We start from the raw sequence: 20,097 nt of genomic DNA, 5'->3' as shown, positions 1-20,097 counted from the left end.
TGGGCGCCTTTGGCGTACCCGAGACCTTTTTGGATGCCTGCCCGCAAATTTCGAAAAGGAGAATTTCTTACCATGTAAAAGAAAAGATTCGTCCACAACTTGACATCTTATTATCCGCCTTCTCCATTCTCCCTCTTTTCTCGAATCAATGACGAGGAAAAGGGTCATGCTCGATTATTTGTTTTGTTGCCTTGAGTTCCCTATATGCACGTTTACGTTCGAATATGCTCTGGATGACAAAGCATTTTTCTGTTGGGTGTGTCCCATTCTTTGGTGATAGTGACAGTATTTAAAAAAATCATAAACTAATTGATTGAATCTAAAGATCTTAGAAAACCCAACCTTAAAAATGAGCAAATCCAACAAAAAATTTAGGACTAAACACAAATTTCAACTCAAAGTTACTACTATAAATCCCAATTTTACATGAATATTCTTATTAGAACCCTTAAAAAATCATAAACTAATTGATTGAACCTAAAGATCTTGGAAAACCCAACCTTAAAAATGAGCAAATCCAACAAAAATTTAGGACTAAACAAATCCTTAAGTTTTACAAAACAATAGATTCATGAACTAAGACTGTTAACAGGAATCTAGTTGAATATAGAAGAACATATTAAATCCATCCTTAAAAACAAGTAAAAATAAAAAAAAAATCTCATCTTCTTTAATGAAGAGGCTCTACCAAAAATGGTGAGGGTGGGTCTGGATTAGTGGTGGTGGGATGATTTTGTGGAAGAAAATGAAATGAGAAGTTTAGATATAAAAGAAGATTAACATGATGGTGGGGTGGGGTGGATCGGTGGAAAATGAAATGAGAAGCGAATGTAAAAGAATATAACCGAATGTCCGAGTACGGAAAAGAAATGAAACTTTAGTGGAAATAGTAATTTTGGAAGTTTACCCTATCATAAAGAAAGCACCTCTTTTATATACAAAAATTAGAAATGAAAGTGGCCCTTTTCCAAAAACTAAAGAAATATATTTTAAATATTAATCAGAAGAAAAATCCATTGGAACATTCGCATTCAAACAACCAAATATTAGATCAGATGCAAAAAGTCTACACTCACGGCGGGTCAGGAACCTGCGGTGTGTTCGGCAAGAAACAACTGGGTGGGCCCGCCACAATACGGTGGTTTAGCAGGGGTGGATTAAAAGTGGGGATGGGTTTTTACTAGCAGCTGACTAGCAACTACCATGGCACTAAATTTCGTAATAATTGAAGGCGACAGTGAAATAGCAGTCAATTGTTTAAATGGGAAGACAAGAAACCCGCCATGGAAGATCCGGAAACTTAGAGATGATATAAAGAGACGCTCGTAATCTGGCTGGTTATGCTCTCTCTCAAAGTTAGTTTTTTCTATGATCGGATGTGGATGAGACAAAAACCGGACCATATTCGGACCATACTCACCCAAGACAAGCCGCAAGGGCGGAACTACATGATGACTAGGGCTAGCTTAAGCCAGCCCCAGCAAACCAAAAAACCATTTATTTTACAGCCTAATTTGAGTTGGATCATATTATGTGTGTTAATTTTACACTTAAGCCAGCCCAAAATGGATCAAGCCATCCCCATACCCAATGTCCAGTTCGGCCGCCAAGCCGCACTAGCTCAAGATAAATGTCACGAGCAAATGGGATAATAACCAAACAAACGAACCCGTAGTAATTTCATTTTAGGATTCTTGGTTCTTATTTTCTAGGGTTTCTCTTCCTCCAAAACACATCTCTCTGTCTCTCGCCCGAAATTTCTATCCTCTCCCCAACAACGATGGCATCTCAAAGCAGGAAAGCAGCTATAACAAGCGGCAACGACGAAGGAATCTTAGCTAGGGTATCTCAATCAACAGTAGTTTACCATGGGAAAAAAGCCGCATCCAATACAGCTTATGTTACTAAAAGAATCGCTAAGAGTACTGGTAAAGCAGCTTGGATTCTCGGAACGACTTTCTTGATTCTCGCTGTTCCTTTTTTCATAGCATATGATCGTGATCAACAGATCACTGAACTTGAGTTGCAGAATGCTAGTTTGCTTGGAACTCCAGCTCCTGCCGGCAAGTGAATTGGATGATTCGATTTCAATCAGGTCTGAAAGATTATTTTTTTTTAGGGTTTTTTTTTTAGTTTTTTTTTTTTTTTTTTTTGTTAATCTGAGATTTTAGGGCTTTTTATGATTCTGAGATCTTTCAATTTTTCGCAGTGTAATAACAGAATTTACTTTGGCGGAATTCATACAATATAGAGTCTCTGTTTTTTTTTCAATGAAATTCTCAGCTTAATGAATACATTTTGATTTTATTATAATGGTGTAATCTTTTTTCAATTTATAAGAGAATGTTTATGTGAGCTATTTGTAGGTTTACTTGTTTTTTAGGTATCTTTCTTTTGCTGCTTGATGTTGCATCTTGAGATTCCGAATACAACTCAGTTTGACTTGTTACAGATGGCTCATGTAGTTTCCAATGCTTGAACATGGTTGCTTTTTTTTAGTTGTTCATAAATTCGATAATTTTCACAGAACCACTCAGGATATCTTCTGCCGATATTTATAGATTCGGCTGAAATGTTGCTCCCTCTATACATCTGCAAAAAACAACTTTGTTATTGTTAGCTGTAAACATTACACCATGACATAAATCATAATCTGAACAATTTGAGAAAATATTGCTCCAGAGTTTAGAGAGGATAACCCACTAGTGAGCCAGAACAATCTAGGTAGGTAATTTTTTCTTGGTGGTTGAGTTTGAGTCTCGCGATCATTTTCTCCTTCACCTAGACATTTTTCTGTTATCTGACTCAGTGGTCTTCATTGTGGTGACATGGTTACTTATTATGAATTTGATAGTTCTGCATAGTATCATTTAGGATTTAACCTTTCACGACCCTTGACTCGCTTTTGTTTGGCCTCTTCGGAAAACCAAAGGTCTAGTGCTTATGCTTCAAGTGACATGTTGTATGTATGTCTTCTAGATCAAGTTGGTTACCCCAAATGTAAACGAGTCTTTATTACTTATATAGTTACACATCACTCTTACTTGAATGCTGTTATGCTGTGATGAGGCTTCTCGTGTGGTATCCTGGCATCGCTGGTGCAAGATTTGTTTAGTACATTCTATTCTCCGGGACTGGGGATACATGAAATTATGTTGCTGAGACTGGCTGTGTTAAATGCACTGGCATGGGCTTGCTCAAGAGGCTATCAGTCCCATAAAATCCTCTGTGCTTTGTAGAGCTTCTGTAAAAATGATGTCTTGTGGGTGGTGGCTGCCAGATGTCAGCATTTTGAAAATCCTGTCACATATACAGTTTGGGCACGTTTACAGGGAAATTGATTTCTCAGCTTACAGGATGGCAAATGGAGAGTTGCTTGTTTGGGTTGTGGTGCAGTTGAAGATTATAATAGCAAGCCAGGACTCTTCGGAATAAATGAGCATCCAATACTTGTTCTTGTGGTTTTAGATAGCTCCTCCTGTTTTGGTCAGTTTCGGTAGCTGCTACGCTGAGATTGCATTACACACATGGTTTTTTCTTGTTAGAATTAGATAAATGAAATTCAGACGAGTTTAGTTGGAACTCATTACAGCCTCTTCAAGCAGCGTTTGTAGTCCAACGGTTAGGATAATTGCCTTCCAAGCAATAGACCCGGGTTCGACTCCCGGCAGACGCATTTTTTTTTCCTTTTTCTTTGGCCCTTCCTAAAGGAGCTAAAATGCTCTCCTGTGTTTTAAAGACTGCGCCTTGGTGTTTTGAAGGAGTAGTTGCAAACCCCACATATGTTATAGGTTTTAGCAACTCAGCTGAATAGTTTTAAACCATGGCAGCGTGCATCTGAGCAATTCCAAACTCCCTATGAGTTTCAAGGCTGCAATTTGGCACCCCCTATTAGCCGAGTTTAAACGTCTTGGTCCAACAAGAAAAACTTAGACCGGAAATGAATGGTTTGTATATTCTGAGAAGGGTAATTACGTCATTTAGAGTAATCAGTCCAGTTTTTTTTCCAGTCTGATATCAGCGGAAAGGAATAAAAGGATCTCTCGATCTGCGAAAGAAAGAAACCTGAAGGAATTTGAGAAAAATGGTGAAGGAAGTAGCAGAGAGTTGTGTCGAGAGCGTAATGATGGAGATGGTATCTGCTTACTGCAATCGTTTCTATGCTAATAAACCTGAACTCGCTGCTCGTAGAATCGAAGCTATTGGTTACCAAGTTGGTCACCAGCTCTCTGAAAGGTTCTTCTTCTTTCTCTCTTCATTTCCGTATAGATCTCTATTTCCTTTTGCGCAATCGAAATTGGTTTGACATTTTGATTAATTCTGGATTTGTCTGATCACTTGATTAAGTTCCAAAACTATGAATTAGATAGTTTCTTATGAATTGTGTTGACTTGGTTGTAGCCAGGTATACCATGGAAAGACCTAGATTCACTGATCATTTAGATGCAATCAAGTTTATATGTAAGGATTTCTGGTCTGAGCTTTTCAAGAAACAGATCGACAACTTGAAGACCAATCATAGAGTATGTGTGTAAAACTACTTCTACTAGTAGTAGTACAATGTTAGGGTTTTTGGATGGATGGTTTGTTTTATGTCTGGGATTGTTTTTGTCTGCTGCAGGGTACTTTTGTGTTGCAAGATAATAGGTTTAGGTGGCTCACGCGCATGTCGATTGATCCTGTGCCCGTAATCGTTACGGATTCTTCTCAAGATCCTTCTTCCGTGGGCACAACTGAGAGTAAGGCAGAACAAGCTACGAGTATGCATCTCTACTTTCCATGTGGGTTGATAAGGGGAGCGCTTTCGAATTTGGGAATTCCTTGTGCAGTTTCTGCAGACATGTCTAATCTTCCTGCATGTGAGTTAATGGTTTCCTGGTCTCGTTATTCTTTTGTAAATTATATTTGTTTCAGATTATGGGGGCATCAGGTTAGTAGGAGCTTTTATAATCTTATTATGTGCGAACATAGTAATGTAGTCCGTCTAGGAGAATACATCTAGGAAGTAAGAGCACCAACTATCCCCATGCTTCTCACGATGTAAGATCCTGCCAGTACTGGTCACTCGTTAGATGTGTAGTTTATATGACTTGCATTGGAGCTACACGTTTAGTTCTTTCTTACACCTAGCTAGAGGATTTGATGAATTATCCAAGCTAATTTTAGGTTAGAAGCATAGAACTCGGAATGATTTTTTCAATTTTTTAATTGATCAACACTGCAGGACAATGATACGTATCTCATGTTCCCTCTATTGGGTATCCAAGCAGTAGTTGTTTATTAGGCTCATCTACACCTTATTAGTTGATAACATAGAGACTCAACCAGTTACATTCACCTGCACCTGCACCTGCACCTTATCAGTATTCATAATTTATATATGTTTCAGACTGATGGGGCATCAGGGTGGGACTTTTTGAATCTTAAAATGTGCAAACATACCAATGACTGAAGTGGTTAGGTTAGGAGGATACACCCAAGGTATTATAGGGCCAACAATTCCATCCCTTCTGTAGGATCCTGCAGGTACTGTTCACCAGTTAAATATGTCTATTATTTGGGCATTTGATGCATATCCCATTTCCCTGTTTAGAATGTCCATTTATGTCAAAGTGTGGCTAACATGCTACAATATGTTTTCCTTTTAGTTCTTAATTTTTTTATTTATTTTTGCAGGTTCATTTGTCATCCGTATAAAGGTGTAGCGAGTGCTCCTTTAAAAGTAGAAAATATTATAAAATGTGAGTCTATGTTGTTTGCTACTTGTGGTTTGAAGGGGCATTTGATGCTTAAAAACGTTTTTGTACCTATTTCAGTGACCCAGTGTCAAAATTATTGTTTGGTTCTTGCTGTTCCAGAGCAAGATCTGTCTACAATGCATATTCTTTATTGCGCTATTTTTGCTTCCTCAGTTCATCTTTTATTGCCTTGTCTGTTAAATTTGTAGCAAAAACAACCAAATATTTGGACTGGCAGAACAAGTAAATGAACCAAATTACAGCATATGCAACTGTTACTGTTTTGCTATGGTATGCCAAGTGCTTGTTAACATTCTCATTCACCTTCCTAATCCTCACTATCTTGCCTTGCCTGACCTTAGCATTTGACCTTCTTAAGTCATTGGGGTCTTCTACAAGGACAGCGAAGCCGTTTATTTTAACAGAACAAATGTGTTCCATTAGATGGGAAGATCAAGGAATTGGCATGTGAGAATACAAGAGTGGAGGATAAGAATGAAGTTTCAAAGACCATGTCCGTGGAATGGAGAAACAGTTAGCAGGGATTGACAAATTTTGGGTTACAGTAGTCACCAGATAGAGTTTGGTCACGATAACGATTTAGGATTACGAAACATAGTTAGATCAGGATTACCAGTTTTGGGTCATGACAGGTGAAAACTTCATATGTAATGACAAATGAGATTTTCATGAGTAAATTTGATGCTACAGGGTGAATTTTGGGTCGTCAGGCGGATTTTGGGTTGTTTCTTTACAGGCCAAACAATAGACTGAAGAGGATGAACATAACATAATGAAATTTGAACCAACAAGCTAATAGAATTGCCCACCTCCAAGTATTTCATATAGCGTGTACATTAAATTGTTGTGAGCCTATGGAGACAGTTTTACATTACGAAATCAACCCTGACTATAGTATAGTTGGTATTAGGAGAACTTTCTTGAGAGATTCTTCAAACCACAACCCACGCACTTTAGTATGACAGTTTCTGTTGATGGATCAGGCGTAATAACAAATTTGACACCGAGGAAATCTCTGATATGTCATAAGGTGAGAGCTTTCCTACACGAACCTTTGAAACATCTTGCGGGCATAAAGCGCAAAGAAGGAATAACAAACCCTGTGATTTAACATAATCAGTAGTTAATTCTATGCAGACAGTTGGAGAAGATATCATTAACTAAAAAAAAGAGTAGTATATTGGCAGATGTATAAAGTTCATAACAATTATCGCATACCCCATATAGCACATACGTTTTGCAATAATTCTCACCAATCATACCCCATATAGCACATACATAGGCTTTCAGTATGTGATTTAAGACCTACTTAAAATCAAACCCACATAAATAAAATGACAATCATGGACTGATCGGAATAGAAAACAAAAAATGATGCGTTACAAAAAAGAAAGAGAATTCCTCAACAGTTAACCTAATTACCGCTTTTCACGATATCTAGCCAATCCATACAGCAAAATATGCATCGCACCAACATATATACAACAACTATATTTTGTCATTGAAATGACGTAATCCAACTTAGGTGCTCAGATGTTCAATTTTCCACAATTCAGGTGACAAACAACATCATAGTACTGGCCTTCCTAATCAAGCTCGGTATCATCATATTTATAAAAGAAATAGGAATTCTGCAGAAAATGAGTCATTGCAGACGCATGGGACTGTTTAGGATTTTATGTAGGTTATAATTAGGTCATCTTATCAAAAAGTTAATGTGTTGATAAGGTTACGAAATCATAATATCAAACACTGTAATGGAAAAGATACAGCTCTGATCACAAACCTGATGTGTTGAGTCCACCACTCCTCCTTGTTTAATCTCTCCTAGAAGCATAGAAGCAGCTTGCTCACCAATCTCTTCAGGTGGCATTAGCTCCTTCGTCTCATCATCCTCATCGCCCTCCCCTCTTGCATAGCTAACTGCAGTATCAGTAGAGATGAAGCACCCTGATGTGGTCTCAGCGACCAATGAAATACCAAAGCCAGGAGATCTGCAACAGAACCAATGAAACATGTGACACTTAATTTCAATTTCTTGAACAAAGATATCAGCTAGTTTCTAGTAAAATATAAAAACATATTTCTGCACGGAAACACTCGTGTAAAAAAGTACGTAGTTTCCAGCTTTATCTCCAGCTTTATGATCTGTAAATATATGAACATCAGGATGTAGGCGATTGAAGATTCCACGAGCAGCATGAATCATAGTGTTTTCAAACTGAGAAGACACTCTGGTGGAGAAAGTTGTTCCACTGATTCTTTTAACCATTCCTTCATCTATCCAGATATCCTATAGTTATAGTCGATTAATACATGATCTGCACAAGGGGCAGTTACTTCTTAATCGTAAAATACTTGCACAAATAGCTATATCAAATAGGAATTGTCTTTACATGATTTCCAACGAGATCATTAAATAAGGGGAAGTAACTGCCTACATAAAAGAACATCTCTACCAAGTCAATCATAAGCAGCATGATAACGTACGAAAAGCTCCCTGTTATTCTATTCATAATAACACAAGATACTTACTGATAAGCTACTTTCAACCATCGGAACCTTCAAAATTACTTCACCACCACCCAATGGCGGAGCTCCACGGTTGACTATTTTCAGATCCACTCCTTCTGAATCAATCCCAAAGCGTTTCAGAATATTCAATGTAGTCGACCGGAAAGTATCAACAGTTGGATCCTTCGAATCATTAGTGATTCCTGATGAAAACATCTTCTACACATCAGGACAACACTAACAAATGAAATGCATTCTTACAGTCTAACATTAATATACTGGACTTGAAAGCGCTTAACCTTTACTGTATCTCAACACCTCTAGTCATGCCTCTCGGATTATCACAACACCTACTTGAATGGCAGGTATGAACGACGAGTACAACTATGAAATTGTATAACACGGAGGAGAGGTATATCATTATTATTAGTTAGATGACACCAACATTATCATACACAAAATCATTTAGAGTGTAATTAGATGACATTATTAACAATATCATAAACCAAATCCCTTAGAGTGTAACTATATGACATAAAATGTTTCTTAAATTGATGTTTATGAACCCAAAAAATATAAGAATGAAACAGAAATGGTAAAGAGAAGACAAATAAACCCTACTAGTTAGCTGGAAACAGTTAGCTATAAATGTGCTATGACTGTCCCCAATGCAGGTGTTGGTACTCTCAATTGGGCTCCTGACAGAAATGGCAAGTGCTCTGTCAAGAGTGCTTACAACACTCTTAGTAACTTCAGACCTGCTAACAGCAATGGCAATAATTTTGTTCCTGAAGAAACTTGGGAGCATCTGTGAAATCTAGATTATAAGTCCCTCATAGAGGGTAAGCTCTTTGGTAGGTATGAACAAATGATATTGAGACACACTGCAGTCTATATAATATCAAAGATGAAAGTACGGATCATTTATTTCTGAGCTACTTGGCTAGGAGTTAATGTTAACACTGTTCAAATATTGGGTGATAATATCAGTTCCAAGATGTGGGTCATTAGTTGGTTTAACTCTTTTATGTTTCGGAATCTGCCATATATAGATTCACGATCACAATTTGGTTCTTGTGGAAAGACAAGTGCAGTAAGATTTTTCAAAGCTAAAGTCCTGATAGACCGAATGTTTTTGAGTAAAATCTGTCAACTTAGTAACTTCCTGCTCAATGCTTAGATATTGGAGATACTACAGGAAGTGGAACTACTGATATCTCCTTTATGCAGGATCAAGATTGGATTAATCAAGAGTAAAGAGAGAACACTAACCTTTAAGCTTAATCTCAAGCGACTTCTTTCCAAATAATCCAAGAACAACCAGTGGCTCAAGGAAATACCCAATTGATCTACTAAGACCACAATCGAACCCATCATCATAACGCTTTCCACATATTATTACTCCTGGCGTATACTTTAGTTTAGTTCCTGCAGACCAAAAAATTCAGAAACCCTCATTTAATCCAAGACCAAAAATCGGAATCCAAATAAAAAAAAGTTGGAGATAAATTTTAGTTACCAGTTTCATTGATTACAACAGCCCCGCCATCAGATATCAACTCTATTAATCGAAGTAATTTGATTTCATGAGAACGTAGACCTGGCCATGTTTCATCAGCTCTGATTTCATCAATTGAGATCGGAGTTCCTGAAAGAGTTGATAACACTAGCCTTTGTCTGAAATGTCTACTTCCCTTCAATTTCATATACTTCACCATTTTCTCCTACTCCAAGGTTTAGTTAGGATTTTTAGTTGCGTCCAGAAATTTTAGGTTGAACCGTGTAATTAAAATCACCAAGTAAAAATATATGGGTTTACGATATGGATATGGGTCTGGATTGTGGAGCAGAATTTAATTTGGGTTATGACTTAACCAGTACTTCGCATAACCCAACATAAATTACAACTTCGGACTTTGCAAAACAAATTTCGGATATATCTGTTTTGCTCGTGTTTCTTGCGAATTTATGTTGTGGGAGGGAGGCTCGGTTTGGGAAAATCCAGTTTGAGAATTGGATTACACCGACAAATTGGCTCACTGCTTGAGAATTTTTTCAAGTAAACAATCCCATTTGGCTTCAGATACAAACACAAGTGATGCACCAGTAAAAGTATACACTAAATGTTCAGAAGAAACCGCTGGAAACATAGAGAATATACAAGTGAATACTTCGAAAGACATTTAGGTGGTGAAGATATCAAACTAAAACTCTATAAAAAGGTTCATTCTCTTCTTGTATCAAGTGTAAATACGAGTGGCACTGCCATAGTCAAGGGTGCAGAAGAAATAGAAATATAAAATTCTTTTTTCTGGGATCTGAAATGTCACGTTAGAATACATGTACGAGAGAAACCCCCTAAGAACTCATCATCATCATCTAAGAAGGGGCTGCTGACATGAGATATCCCCTGTCATCCGATTCATATACATAAAACTCGCAAGAGAACTTGGTAGCAAGATTGCGGTCACGAGGATTCACTACCACTTGCTTCTGGTGTTTCAAGAACCTCTGCAGCTTTGTTCTGCAAGAAAAAAGAACATATAAAGAAAAGGATGAGGAAATTTTGGGGAAATTATCGTTAACATCAGTATCTACACAAGGACCAGTAAAGGGGCTGCTATTTGTAAGAACGATCTTAACCAAAGTTCAACCTCATGATTTCTAAAAATACGTCGGATGATACTAAAACTCAAGTTATGAATCAGACTTGATATTAAGAATCACCAAACTATCTCAAGTTTAAATGTTTAGAATATCTTTCTTCATGCCTAATTCTGTATGGTAGAAGCAACTAGTTGTGCACTTCGTGGAGATCTAGAAAATATCATCAACATACAGCAAACTACAGAAACTTATGTTCACATGTATTATCAACTACAGAACTACAGTACTGACCTCCTCAGTTGAATTTAAGGGAGGAGTATTCTGCACTGGCAAACCCGTCCCCGCCTTTGTGAGGTCCCTCAATGTTCCCTGCAGGTAAAAATGGAGTCAGGTGAAATATAGTCAAACTGTGTTGCACCTCTACAAATTAACTACTGCATTTTTTTCTTACAAGGATGATAAACATGTGCAAAGGTAATATCATCAACTCCAGGATATTGGATATCAGAATTGGGTCATGTGCATGTTGACTGCAAAGAGAGTAACAAATCATCTATTGTTCTATTATAGAAACAGTGTAGGCAAATCCTGACCTTAGTGATGCAGGAGCATAATTGGCCATCTTTTCTTTATTCATTTGATGAGTTATCTGGTCGTTTATGCATCATGTGACTTTCTTATAGGATTAAGGGCTACGATTTAAGGTATCCTTATTTAGGATTCTTAGCTAGGAAATCTAAATATGTTTAGGAAACTCATTTGTAGGCAGTTTTTCTATTATTAATGAGTTTTATTTCAGTTGAATTTCTACTAAGAACTCTCCTTCATTCTACATTCTGAAACCTAACTTTCTTCTTTTACCATTCCTGCACCATAACTTAGCGTAAAAACAAATGCTTTGGAGTATCACAACCGTCAAAAGTACGATGCTAAATAATTACCTTATTTGCCCACATCAGTCCACATGCATTGCACAATGTCCTCGGTCCTTCAGGTCCACGACGCATCATTGGAGTTTGTTTCCCAGAAGTCCCACAATGACGGCAGCTGAAAGAAAAAAAAAAACCAACAAAATGTATCAACTAGAAAGACACATCCAGTAAAATGAGAACAAAGACTGGTGGAAAATATTTATTTTAGGAGATGCAAAGCATGCCATGGCTCACAAAAGAGCATATGACTCAAGTTACTTAACACTACTATCTAGTAGTTTATTTTAGACAAAACCATGAATAACATGTACAATTTTCGTCAACAGTAAATATTTTTCATCAAGTCATAACTCATAAGTATCACTAAAACAAGATTAAGTAGCACTAAAACAAGATTGACAGAATCTAATAGCTGTAAAATGTGACCAGAAACTTAAAAGAGATTAACAAGATGGATTTAAGCGAGTTTTAAATACCCAGAGTTCATTCTTTAAGTTAAAACTATCACTAAAACGAGTTTCCAAAAATCCAACACATCTTTAATGCTCCCAGATACAGGAAAAGAACTAAGCAACATGGGCATCAACAGAAACAGATGAACATCAAGACGCAAGGTAAGTACAAAAAGAACAAAGAGATGCACATTATGATCTTACGTTGCCTCTTGTTGTCCGTTTTCACCCCAGCGACCTGAATCCCAAGTTGTTATTGCTGACCCAGATTCATCCTGAATGTTCTTTGAAGAGGTGAACTGGCCTTTGTGCCGTTGCATCCTACAAAATAGCAATATAACTTTTTTCAAGATCGTAATGTAATTTCAAGATTACAGTGCATCAACCATGGAACGGAACAATATAGTTTAGGCTGCAAGTGTTCAGTTTTTGGTAGCAAAAAATTAAGTGCAATGGCATAACTCAGATCAATTTCCTATGGTTGACAATACAACATAGCATCAGTGTTTTAAAATACGTAAACATAAAGCGATACGCTAACCTAGTAAAGCGTAGCTTCACAAAATTAAAAAAAAAAAAACTTATAGATATCTATGTTAGTAAAGCGTAGCTTCAAAACGTTATTGAAGCGTAACTTCACAAAATTAAAAAAAAAAAAAAACTTATAGATATCTATGTGAAACTGACTAACACAAAACCAAAAACCAATCTAATAATCCATGATAAAAGGAATAAATAAACTAACTAGTAGTTTAAGTTTATTAAGCATATGCAGAATGCAGTAACATAATAATCCACCATGATAAACAGATAAAGGGAGCAGAACAAATAAAAAAACTAGCTAACTAAGCCTATGTCGTACTGACCTGTTCTTTGGTTTTGGAGTCTCCAAATAGTTGGCTAGCAGAGAGTTGAATAGTTTTTAGGGTTTTTTAATACTAAAACCTAAATCCCTGTTTCTTCTCCAGAAAACCTAAGAAGGAAACGTTGAGACTTGTTTCTGGGATTTAAATCCCTGTTTTTTCGCCAGAATATTCCTTTTCTTTTCTCTAGAAAATATAACCTAGTATTAATGCGGACGCATTGGAGCGTTTATTTAGTGAAGCGCTGAAAAGCGTGCTTCAAAACGTTTTTTAAAACACTGCATAGCATAAGGTAGAGGCGGAAAATTATTTTCTTACAATTGTCTGCCTCACGTACACGGTTTCTGGAGTTAAGAAAGAAACTCTGCCAGTACACAGAAAGGCATGGACATCTCTTTGACTGGTCTTAGACTAGGGTCTTATGGCCATTCAACTTGGAAGATGGGAAAAACTCTAGTTCCTAAGTTGGTTACCTACAAAGAGGGAACAAACTTTGGAATCCAAAGAAAAACGCGTAATGGTTTCCCACTAGTCAACAGGAAACGATTACCTATACGAGAATTTTCTTCCATATTTTCGATTTTTATTACATCTTTTTAATTTTGGTCCCACTTTTCCTATATTTTTGGACATTTTATCCTATCCAACGCGAAACCATTACGCGCTTCACTCAAAACAGTGTATTGCAATGGTTACGCATCACTAGCTTGCAACGATTAGGCGCTTTCTTGTTTTCAATTAGTGTATTAACAGCCATAAGACCTAGTGTCTTCCAAAGTCTGAGGTGACTCCCCAAGAGAATTATGGCCCTTATTCACAAGATTCACAAGAGAAATCACGTCAGATTTTGGAAGAGACTAGGTCTTGTGGATACCAGTTCCAAAATTCAAAACGCATAATCATTACTTGTTGAGAACACGGAATCATTTCGTGTGTCACGTAACACAATGATTACTCGTTGGAAAGAATAAAAAATAAAGGAAAAATAAAGGAAAAGTGAGACCTAAGACCTGAAAGATACAAAAAAAAAATTGAGAAAAAAGAAGTGGGAAACAATTTCTCAAGCGGAAAACCATTCCGCGTTTTTCTTTGGATTCCAAAGTTCGTTCCCTCTTTGTAGGGAACCAACTTAAAAACTTGAGTTTAGGTCACAGTTTTCCTCCATCTTCCCAAGTTGAAAGCCCATAAGAGCTAGTCTTACGCAGTTAAGCAAATGTACTCAATTCACCTAAAACTTTAAAAAGTAGCACCTCGTACCCCAAGTTATTAATACAACCAACCATGTAACGAAGTCTTAGAATCCAGAATGTGTTCCAGGGAAACATAACATAATCTAAAGAACTGCAAATAGTTTATCTTTGACTTATCACATGCAAGAATATGGGCGCATTTAAATGACGATAAACATACATTCGAATGCAAGAAGTAGAAGTAAAAGGAATTGGTACCACCCAAAACAACTGACACACTCAAAAACAGGTCCAAGAAGTCAACAATCATGTGTCTCATACCTTAACGCAACCTCTTTACGAACAGTATAACGAATTTTCTTATCGAAGTTTCGCTCTTTTCTCTTTTCGCGAAACCTTATCAAAGAAGCCATCCTCTGAGGAACATTTAATCGTGGTGGAATTTCATTCAACCCCTGGAAGATAGATTTAGTTTGTAAGGCAAAGAGATATGAAGGGACAAAAGGAGCAAAGTGTTTAAACAGATAATCATAAGAAGAATACCCTATTATTATGAGGAGGAGCTGTTGGTATAGCCGTGACAGTAGTAGGTACTTCGCGTCCCCCGAGTAATAAAAGCACAGCTTGGACCTGGAAGATACAATGAGACCAAGAAATATGCCCAACCTTTTTCAGTGACTTATACACAAAATAGACAACAATCCATCAAAAAGTATATGATCACCAGTATGAAATAAACAAGGTACCAAGCAACTTGCAGAGCAGAATCTAAATCCCTTGGCTCCTTGCGAACTTTAAGGTTGAAAGAGTTTGGAGTTTTGACTTTAACATGTATTCCTAGCAATGTAAATTACTAACAAGTAACGACCTCGAAAATCTATGCCTGTATCATTATTCTGACAGTAACTTACAAACAAAAGAACAAATCAAGCATGTCAACATGATACACAGCATTAGTTTCTCTTTCCTCCGAATAGCCATCTTCCTACTCTAGCAATGAATACAATATAGAAGGGGAGGGTCTATTTAATATTACCAGCATCTAAATGTAGCATAGCTGTAAAACCCAATAATGTCATAAGTACTCAATACTTCACAAATCCAAACTAACGCTTCTGAATGGGTTGTGAACATGTACAACTGTTAGGATCTTTACTAAAGCCAAAAATAACAATGCACTTCATAACCATCATGCCTTTTCCACTCCAGGCGAAGCATAATCATTAAACTCATTGATCATTTATGCCATCCCTAAGGCTTCTTCATATTTTCTCACTAGGTGTAAACCAAGTCATACTGTATGCACAGTACCCTTGTAGCCTCATCCGTTTGATTGTTGGCTGACAAGCTGTTTTCCTCGAACTCAAAACATCACTGTGCACACCTAATTACCTTTCTACTTTCTGATATTTATTGGCGTTTTCGGGGATGAGTTAGGCCTACTAGACATCTAGGGTGAATGAGCGACTCCATTCACAAAAATTTAATAATCATTTACATGGTAATGCCACAATTGGTATACACTCCTACGTGGTGTAACTTTATGTATATTATGTAACTAAACTAGATTAATTTAGAAAGAAGTTTGCACCTTTTCAGGGGAGACAGAATCAAAGACATAGACTTCGCCCTGAAACGATAGAGTTAACTGATTTCCATGTCCACCAATACCATTACGAGTCATTGTTGTTCCATGCATATCAGCTAAATGCCCTGTAGGAACTTCTGCCTCCATACCATCACTTCCAGCACCATCATCATCCTCTTCCATTACACTACCACCATTACCATTATTGTTCTCATGATTTACTATATGAGCATGATTTTGTTGCATGTAATGAACATGATGCAGAGATTGTGAATCACTCAGTGATTCATCAGTAATATGAACTTCATTTATCTGCCCTGGAAGTTGTTGCATCTTTAATCCAACTCACACTTGCACCTGTACTTCTATTCCTTAATCTGCAAGCAAAACAACAACAATTAATCATTCAATATTTCAAAATGAAACCCTAAGTATTCATTTTGCCCACAAAAAATGATTTTTTCCCCTAGAAAAGCTCCAATTATTCTCTTCCCAAAGACTGTCTCTGACCAAGTTAATCAGGAGAAAAAATCCTAAAATTCATACAAAATTAAAAAATGAGAAAATTTCCATCAAAATCAAACCTTTTCGATGTACAAATCTCCAGAACCTTGATCTAGCGATAACTCCCAAACCCGAGAATTCTAGATTAAGCAATTAAACCAAAAAATGAAATTCCACAGAAATGATTTGAGCATTGAACCTATCACAGTTCCCAAAAATTTCAGGGTTTTGACCTGGGTCTAATCGTATTGATCAAAATGAAAAATCTTTTTGAAGATTTCTAGAGTTCTGAAAGAAAATTTTGGGGAGAAATTATTAGGGTTTTGGTGTGAAGAACAAGGGACGAAGAGGAAGAGGGAGAGGGAGATTTATGACAATCCAGATCTCGATAATGGAAATTAAAGATAAATTAATGGTCATGATTTTTTCTTTTTATTACGGAACTGTCCTTTTTAAACAAGCTTATTATAGGGGCGGCATGGTTTATCAGAGGGGCGGCATTGTGATAGTAATGTCCTTTTAGTTGGTTAGGAGATATCCTAACGGGATGTAAATTGACTCGATTACCCTTTTCACCTTAAATCAACCAAAATCAAATCAATTTTTTTTAAACTTAATGAATCCGAAAAAATCAAATCAGTTTTTTTCATCTTCTTCATCTTCTCTTCTCCTCCATCAACCGTAACCTCCATTAAAACTGAAAATTTCATCGTCTTCGATTAATCGACGATTTGAAAAATGTTTGGAAAAACCCAGTCAGGGTTTAGTTTATCATGTTGGATTTAAGTTAATTTTGTATCAAAAATTAGGGTTTTGTATGAAAATTGAAATTGAAATTTTTGGTTGCATGTGAGTTACGGTTGGTAATAAGTCAAATACAAACTGTAACTGTAGATTGGGTTGATGTTACGGTTGGTTTTAACTCAAATACCAACCGTAAGTTCTTAGTTTTGAGAAATATGTTCAGTTACGGTTTGTATTTGCATCATATTTATCAACCGTAATTGAGTTACGGTTTGTTACTCAAACAACCATACCAACCGTAAATAATCCTGTGTCTTAAGAATTTATCAAATAATGATTTACGGTTCAAAAGTTAAGTTGACACACCAACCGTAGGGCAGTTAAGGTTGGTCTCGATTCATTAGTTACCAACCGTAATTTAGTTACGGTTGTTGTCCAAATTTAATTACTAACCGTAACTGGTTTTACGATTGGATCTTCCCCAAATTTAACCAGTTACGGTTGGTATTCGATAACTTACAAACCGTAACTAAGAGTTACGGTTGGTCACGAGCAAATTGCAACCGTAAGTTCTTCTGAAAATTTAAAAGTTTTGATTTTGTTACGTACTTTAGATAATTTTGAGCGAGAAAAAGCTAATGGGAACTAATTTAGAAGTATACCGGGTCACTGGAATCACTCATTTTGGTTGAGTGAATCAAAATCTAGGGTTTCACAAATATCACAAAAGTTTTTCTTTTTCTTCTCCTCTGAACTTTTTTTTTAACTCTAAAAATCTGATTTTGTTTTGATTTTGAGTTAATATAAGTGAAATTAATCATTAACACTAAACTTGATTATCATCACTAAACTAGGTTATCAATAATGAGGGTTAATTTGTCATTTCCAGTTTTTTTGATAAGGGACACCTTGAATGATCATGTAATGATCCTTTTGTCCTATTAGAATGCCGCCCCTCTAATAAACCATGTCGCCCCTATAATAAGCTTGTTTTTAAAGTAAAGGTTAAGAAATCATGTGTTAGTTAGTGGGCGAGATAGATTAATTGGAGCTATTGTTCGTGGCCACGATTTTTGCAGGGATTTGTCTCTGGGAAATTTAAATTTTTAATAGCGCCTTGGATACCAAAAACAGAAATCGGAAACAAAAATATTTTGCTCCACAAAAGCTTAACGTTTTTGTTTTTAGAAGTCATTTTGAAATAGCATAGTCAAATTGATTTCATGTTTTTGGACTTCTAGAAGTTAAAAAGTCACTTTTGAACATACATCCAAACGGAAAGAATTTTGCTCTAGCAGTGCTAGATCATAATTGATCTAGTAGCACAAAAGCTGGACATGTGGCGTTTTGTGATGTAGGCAAACTATGGATTTAACCATAGTTATCAAACCGATTTGTCCTTGTTTGGCGCCAAGAGAAATATGAATTTCTCTGAATTTGTTAAAAACCTAGAATCCATAACATTGATTTTGATCTGAAAATTGAAGAACAAAATAATGCAAACTGCATATTCCATATCGAATTTAAATCAAAGAAGAAAGTGATAAACAAAATTTTCCTTCGAGATAAACAACGAACCTATAACTAGTTGCAAAATTGTAATTAGGGAAAAATATCAGTCATACGGAGATGAAACAAGAATACGTTTAATATATATCCATGAATGTCTCATGTTTCCAGGTTCGATTTAATTCGTGGAGTTGATTCTCTCATGCTTGAATGTACAAAGTTTGGCCGTGGTAGAGTAAATGAGTCAATGTTTAAAGCACACATATGTATCCAACCATTTATTGGTCGGAGTCTTGGAGAAATTGATAAGAGGCGTCAATCTCATTTTGTAAGTTGTGAATGGCTGTTGTTCTTCCCCCTATAAGTTACTCATGTCATTAAAAAGGAAAAACCAATTTAGCTGTGACAAAACAGTGTCGAGAGCTTAACAAAAATTAAACAATTGTTTCGATCTGAGTACACTGCAGACTAATGGAATATTCATCTTGTATCAAGGAACTTGGGTGTTTACATACCCATTTAAAGATACTAGTAGCTAAAAACAGTTAGGTGGTGAAAATTCAAATTTTCCTCAAAAATTAGAGTTTTTTGGCAGCAAAAATATGGTAACACAACTATGATTTAAACTCCTAGTTTGGTGACATCACAACACCCCACATGTTTGGCCCTGGTGCTGCTAGATCAATTATGATTTAGCACTGCTAGAGAAAACTTTTTTCCCATCCAAACACCTTATAAGACTAGGGCTGAGCATTTGTTATCAAATCTGCCAACCCGACGTGGTTCACCTAAATTCTTTGGGTCAATGACACGGTGTCCTACTGTATATTGATGGATTAGACGTATGTATATAATTTTTACAATCTAATGTGGAATGGTTGGTTTAGAATTTCGTTGGACATTTATATCCACTGGGTTAAAGAGTATTTGTGAGAATTTTAGAATACATGGGGTTAGTTTAGGAATCATCATCAAATATAAACTCACTTTTAGCTTATTTACAATGAGTTTGTAGGTTAACCTGAAGGAGAAATTGATCACATCAATCATGATTGTTTATTAAGTCGGTGAGAGAAACTCTGAAAATTGGATACTCAATTAAGTTGACTAAGTGAAATTTTTTGATCAAAATTTCAACTTTGTGTTTCTACTAGACATGAATACTAATCTTACTTTGTGATTTATTTCAAGTTTATACTTTGTGACTAAATGTTTCGGTTCATTCATCTCTAATCATTTTTCTTTGTTTCTCTGCAATATTTCGACTCATGTTTGAGTTTAGGAAAAAATTCGTAAGTAGTAATCCTAAGTTATCTTTTGTTTAGAAATATTAAATTAGTTATTTATCACTCTCTGGTTCTGATCTCGAACTATTTTTTTTCTTCTGCATATTAAGAGATTGCATCTTTACCAGTAATGGTAGCCACTCGTAGTT

The 20,097-nt window shown here is 36.3% G+C and overlaps 2 protein-coding genes, 1 non-coding gene and 1 pseudogene across 3 annotated transcripts; 2 read left to right on the top strand and 2 right to left on the bottom strand.

Moving 5' to 3' along the window:
* The first annotated feature begins 3,604 nt into the window (after positions 1–3,604).
* TRNAG-UCC lies at positions 3,605–3,676 on the top strand. Its single transcript has one exon. It is a non-coding gene; the product is annotated as a tRNA-Gly (tRNA).
* Positions 3,677–4,020: 344 nt separating this feature from the next.
* On the top strand, positions 4,021–5,911 carry LOC113299431 (trafficking protein particle complex subunit 6B-like). Its single transcript, XM_026548447.1, has 4 exons — positions 4,021–4,236; positions 4,406–4,523; positions 4,622–4,859; positions 5,677–5,911. Exons 1-4 carry the CDS (start codon positions 4,085–4,087, stop codon positions 5,703–5,705), a joined length of 537 nt encoding a protein of 178 aa, XP_026404232.1. The 5' UTR covers positions 4,021–4,084; the 3' UTR covers positions 5,706–5,911.
* Positions 5,912–6,509: 598 nt separating this feature from the next.
* Positions 6,510–10,039, bottom strand: LOC113299430 (annotated as a pseudogene).
* A 333-nt stretch (positions 10,040–10,372) lies between these two features.
* LOC113299429 (GATA transcription factor 24-like) lies at positions 10,373–16,787 on the bottom strand. The gene is made up of 8 exons (XM_026548446.1): positions 16,490–16,787; positions 15,909–16,282; positions 14,861–14,947; positions 14,639–14,772; positions 12,469–12,585; positions 11,822–11,927; positions 11,172–11,249; positions 10,373–10,797 (listed from the first exon to the last, which is right to left on the bottom strand). Exons 2-8 carry the CDS (start codon positions 16,236–16,238, stop codon positions 10,741–10,743), a joined length of 909 nt encoding a protein of 302 aa, XP_026404231.1. The 5' UTR covers positions 16,239–16,282; positions 16,490–16,787; the 3' UTR covers positions 10,373–10,740.
* Positions 16,788–20,097: the final 3,310 nt, after the last annotated feature.

This window comes from Papaver somniferum, chromosome 7 (genome assembly GCF_003573695.1).
Source record: "Papaver somniferum cultivar HN1 chromosome 7, ASM357369v1, whole genome shotgun sequence".
NCBI lineage: Eukaryota > Viridiplantae > Streptophyta > Magnoliopsida > Ranunculales > Papaveraceae > Papaver > Papaver somniferum.
Note: the sequence above shows the minus strand (reverse complement) of the source record. Positions and strands in the feature narration are given on the sequence as shown.